Source organism: Eupeodes corollae, chromosome 1 (assembly GCF_945859685.1).
Source record: "Eupeodes corollae chromosome 1, idEupCoro1.1, whole genome shotgun sequence".
Lineage (NCBI taxonomy): Eukaryota > Metazoa > Arthropoda > Insecta > Diptera > Syrphidae > Eupeodes > Eupeodes corollae.
This window is the reverse complement of record NC_079147.1, coordinates 54416576-54420034: the sequence shown is the minus strand read 5'-3', so window position 1 is coordinate 54420034 and position 3459 is coordinate 54416576. Positions and strand designations below refer to the sequence as shown.

The following is a 3459-nucleotide window of genomic DNA, read 5'->3' as shown; positions in this document are numbered from 1 at the left end:
CTATAGGAAACCAAATTCCGTTCTCTGAAAGCGTACAGCATAATCTGAGGCAGTACATTTCTCGCAGTGTACAAGGACTCGGTCTTTCGCAGACTTCAACTGGGAGAATTTAGCGTCGAGACTTGAGCCTACCGGTACAAGATCCAGCGGATCTAGACTCAAAGTTCGTGACCATAGACAAAGCTGTTTGTTCGCTCACTGGACTTGGAATAGTTTGGAACAGGACCACGAGGTTCTCCGAGCTTGCTTTTCACTCTTCTGTATCAAACCAAAATCCGTCCGGCAATGAAAAAAAGAATTACAGACGAACGTAAAAAAGTGGGAATACACATGCAGACTTAGATATTTCTTTCCAAAAACGTCGATTTAAGTTCAAGTGACCTTTAAAGGTCCAGAAATGTCAACATTTTCCGTGGCATAAATCAGACCACTTTAATAACTTTTAGTGTAAGGTTTTCGACTCAGAACGATTAAAAAAAATAATTCCTTCCTGTTCCGTTATTATTCATTTTATACTAATTTTTTTGTTCATAACCTTAATCTTTGACTTTCAACCATTTAAAATTTCTTCAATTTCAGGTTACTATAAAAACAATGTCATAGTTTAAAGAAGTCACAATCTCTTCAGTAGTTTAAAGAATTGAAAAATAAAAACCCTTCTTCCCACTTAAGATTAAATTCCATCTTTCTCGTCCAACACATAAATATTCAATAATCAAATAGAAATCATTTAGGAAAACAAAAGTAGAACTTTTGATTTTGTTTTAAGACTATCTCCTTCGTGCGTTTCTTCCGACCAATAACTCTTTCTTTTGCTTATAGGTATTTTGTATTTCTCCAACAAGTCATCTAGCACAAAATGTTTACGCTAACGATCCGCTCTGTTTCCTTTATTTTCTTCGAACCCCCTAGTTATAGTTTTTGTACGTACGAGCATACATCCCACTTTTATTGCACTCACTTTATTAAAACAATTCCCTCACGCAAATTGTCCACAATTTAGTGAAAAGTGCACATATAAAAAGTTAGGTAGGTATTAGTTTTATCCAGGGAACATCGAAATGCACCGACTTAGAACGCTGTACTCTCGATTTATAAACTCAAGATATGTAGTCTTGAGCATTTGTTGTGTTAATTAGCTTATGCGGCGCTGCACCAGCCACCAGCAACCAGCCATCAACTGTGGTTGCATTTTCTCTAATTGAATTGAAACTTTGCAATGGGCTCTTTTTTTGGCGTGATTGCTTCGCATCAATAAATCCAAATCAAAATCCATACTGCTTCCATCTCTTTCTTGAAAAAATCAAGTGAATGATTTTCACCCATCAGCTGCAGCGCAAATCTAGAGGAGATGCAGGAATATAGCAGCTCACCATGCACCAGAAGAACAATAGACACCTCGAAGCATTTATTTAAAAGTCGTTAGCAGTATAAAACGGTTTGTGCGCCATTTAAGTCCATCAGTTGGTTGCCTTTGGTCGGTCGTTTTGGAATCTATCAAAACAGTTTTTCCCATCTTCATTAAGAGGGATTGTTTTTCGTTACATTGGTTTTTGGAAACATGATAAGGAGCTTGTCGGTATTTTTTGTTGTGTCCTGTTTGCTGACGGACATAACGCTGGTGATGGCTCGCAGTGCCACACAGACCCCACCGTATCAAAGCAGGGCAGATTCAACACCCATCAATGTGGCAGAAACAGATCAATCGAATGCCCAAAGCCCCTCGGTTTGGAGCGATGTGTCCACCATGTATCGGATTTATCAGCAGTGTGCCAGTGAGAACCTCTCCGTGTGTTTGAAAATCAAACTGCTGATGGGCCTGGAGAAGGCGTTCCGGCATTCCAAGGAGTTGAGCATAGTGGAGGGAGTAAAGTTTGTGAATAATATTGACACCGTCGCACATGCTGTGCCAAGAGCAGCTTTAGACGAAAAAAAGATAGAGGAAAGCTTACCTCGAGGCCTTGATGGGAAAGAGGACACACTGAACAATATGATTTTCAAAAGATTGGCAACCTTCCTCCAGGAATACACACTGCAGGTATGATAAGTTCTCACTGTTCCCACATAACAGGTCCTTTGAAAGGGTATTAAATTTCAGGTCAAATTTCCCGATGCACAAAACGCCGATGAAAGGTCCTTTGACGAGAGCCGCAAAAAGAAAGACAAAAAAGGGGGAGGTGCCTACATAATGATACCACTGCTGCTCGGGGGCACATTTGTGCCGATTGCTTACGGTGCTCTAGCCATGTTGGCTGGAAAGGCTCTCATTGTTTCAAAACTTGCTCTGGTCCTAGCGTCGATTATTGGTATCAAAAAGCTTTTAAACAGTGGTGGTTCAAAGGAGTCACAGCACGAAGTGGTTGTGTCGTCTGGTGGTCATAGCTCTGGATGGGGACGGGATATTGATTTGGCTTACAATGCCTATGATCCGAAGTCATCAAAAAAGGAAATCTGAGTGAATAAAACCAAAGAAAAAACAGTAAATAAGGATAAGCTATTTAATATTTATTTTATTTTGTAAGCCCATTTTTTTATACAAGATTTATTCAATGTATATGTAAACGATACCAAAAATAGAAAATACTAGTGTAGTGCAGTAGTTTTGATGTAAATATAAGCAATGCCAAAGTTTTAAGAAGCCTCCAGAAAAGGTGGTGCTTTTTTATTTTCCAGGAAAAATAATTGCAAAAATGTTTCCATAATTTGCTCCTTTTTACTGAAGATGGGATGATTGTTTTTCCAGGGAAAAAGTCAGCAAGTCTTCAGGCTGCAGCTGCTCATAAATACAAAATCAGTGAGGAGTGTTGTATTTACTGCGTTTCAATTCCATGTGAAAAGATAAAGATGTATAAAATTAAATTGCAAATAATGATGCTTGTAGCTACTTGACCTTATAGTTTGCCATTTCTGCAACGCATCAAATTATAACTTTAAGTTATTTTTTGATTATTGGCAAGGAGCAAAATCGGGTTTCTTGAAAAATTAAAGGTAGGTTATATACAAAATTTCATATTTGAAATTAGAATACTCTAACGTATTATTAGCTTCCAATATTGTAAATATTTACATAAAGCTACCAACGAGTATTCCAAGAAAATTAATCCTGTCCCAGAACTTTGCGGTCTTCTTGAATTTAATATAATATTTCCTATCTCATGGAAGTTGCAAAAATAAATAATGCATTCGTTTAAAAACCATAACAAAACCTCTGGCAAAGGTGAATTCTGCTTTAGAAAATGCATTTTCTGGTTGCATTTTGGGTTCAGAATACTCGTATCCCGAGATGAATTTCTTGGAATTTGAAAGAAAAGTCTTTTAACGAATTCTGGTTGTTGGACAGACTTTTAGTGTTATTGTGAGAAGCAAAGAAAGATCTCATATGCATGTTGTGTTGATTTTTGATTTTTGAAGTGATTCTTAGAAATGGGTTTTCTTTCTTCGAAAATTCTTTTCTTTATA

General features: G+C 37.4%; 1 protein-coding gene across 1 annotated transcript; it reads left to right on the top strand.

The window, feature by feature from the left end:
* Positions 1 to 1490: 1490 nt before the first annotated feature.
* LOC129943445 (uncharacterized) lies at positions 1491 to 2533 on the top strand. Its single transcript, XM_056052905.1, has 2 exons — positions 1491 to 2038; positions 2099 to 2533. The coding sequence occupies exons 1-2, from the start codon at positions 1562 to 1564 to the stop codon at positions 2453 to 2455; spliced, it is 834 nt and encodes a 277-aa protein (XP_055908880.1). The 5' UTR covers positions 1491 to 1561; the 3' UTR covers positions 2456 to 2533.
* Positions 2534 to 3459: the final 926 nt, after the last annotated feature.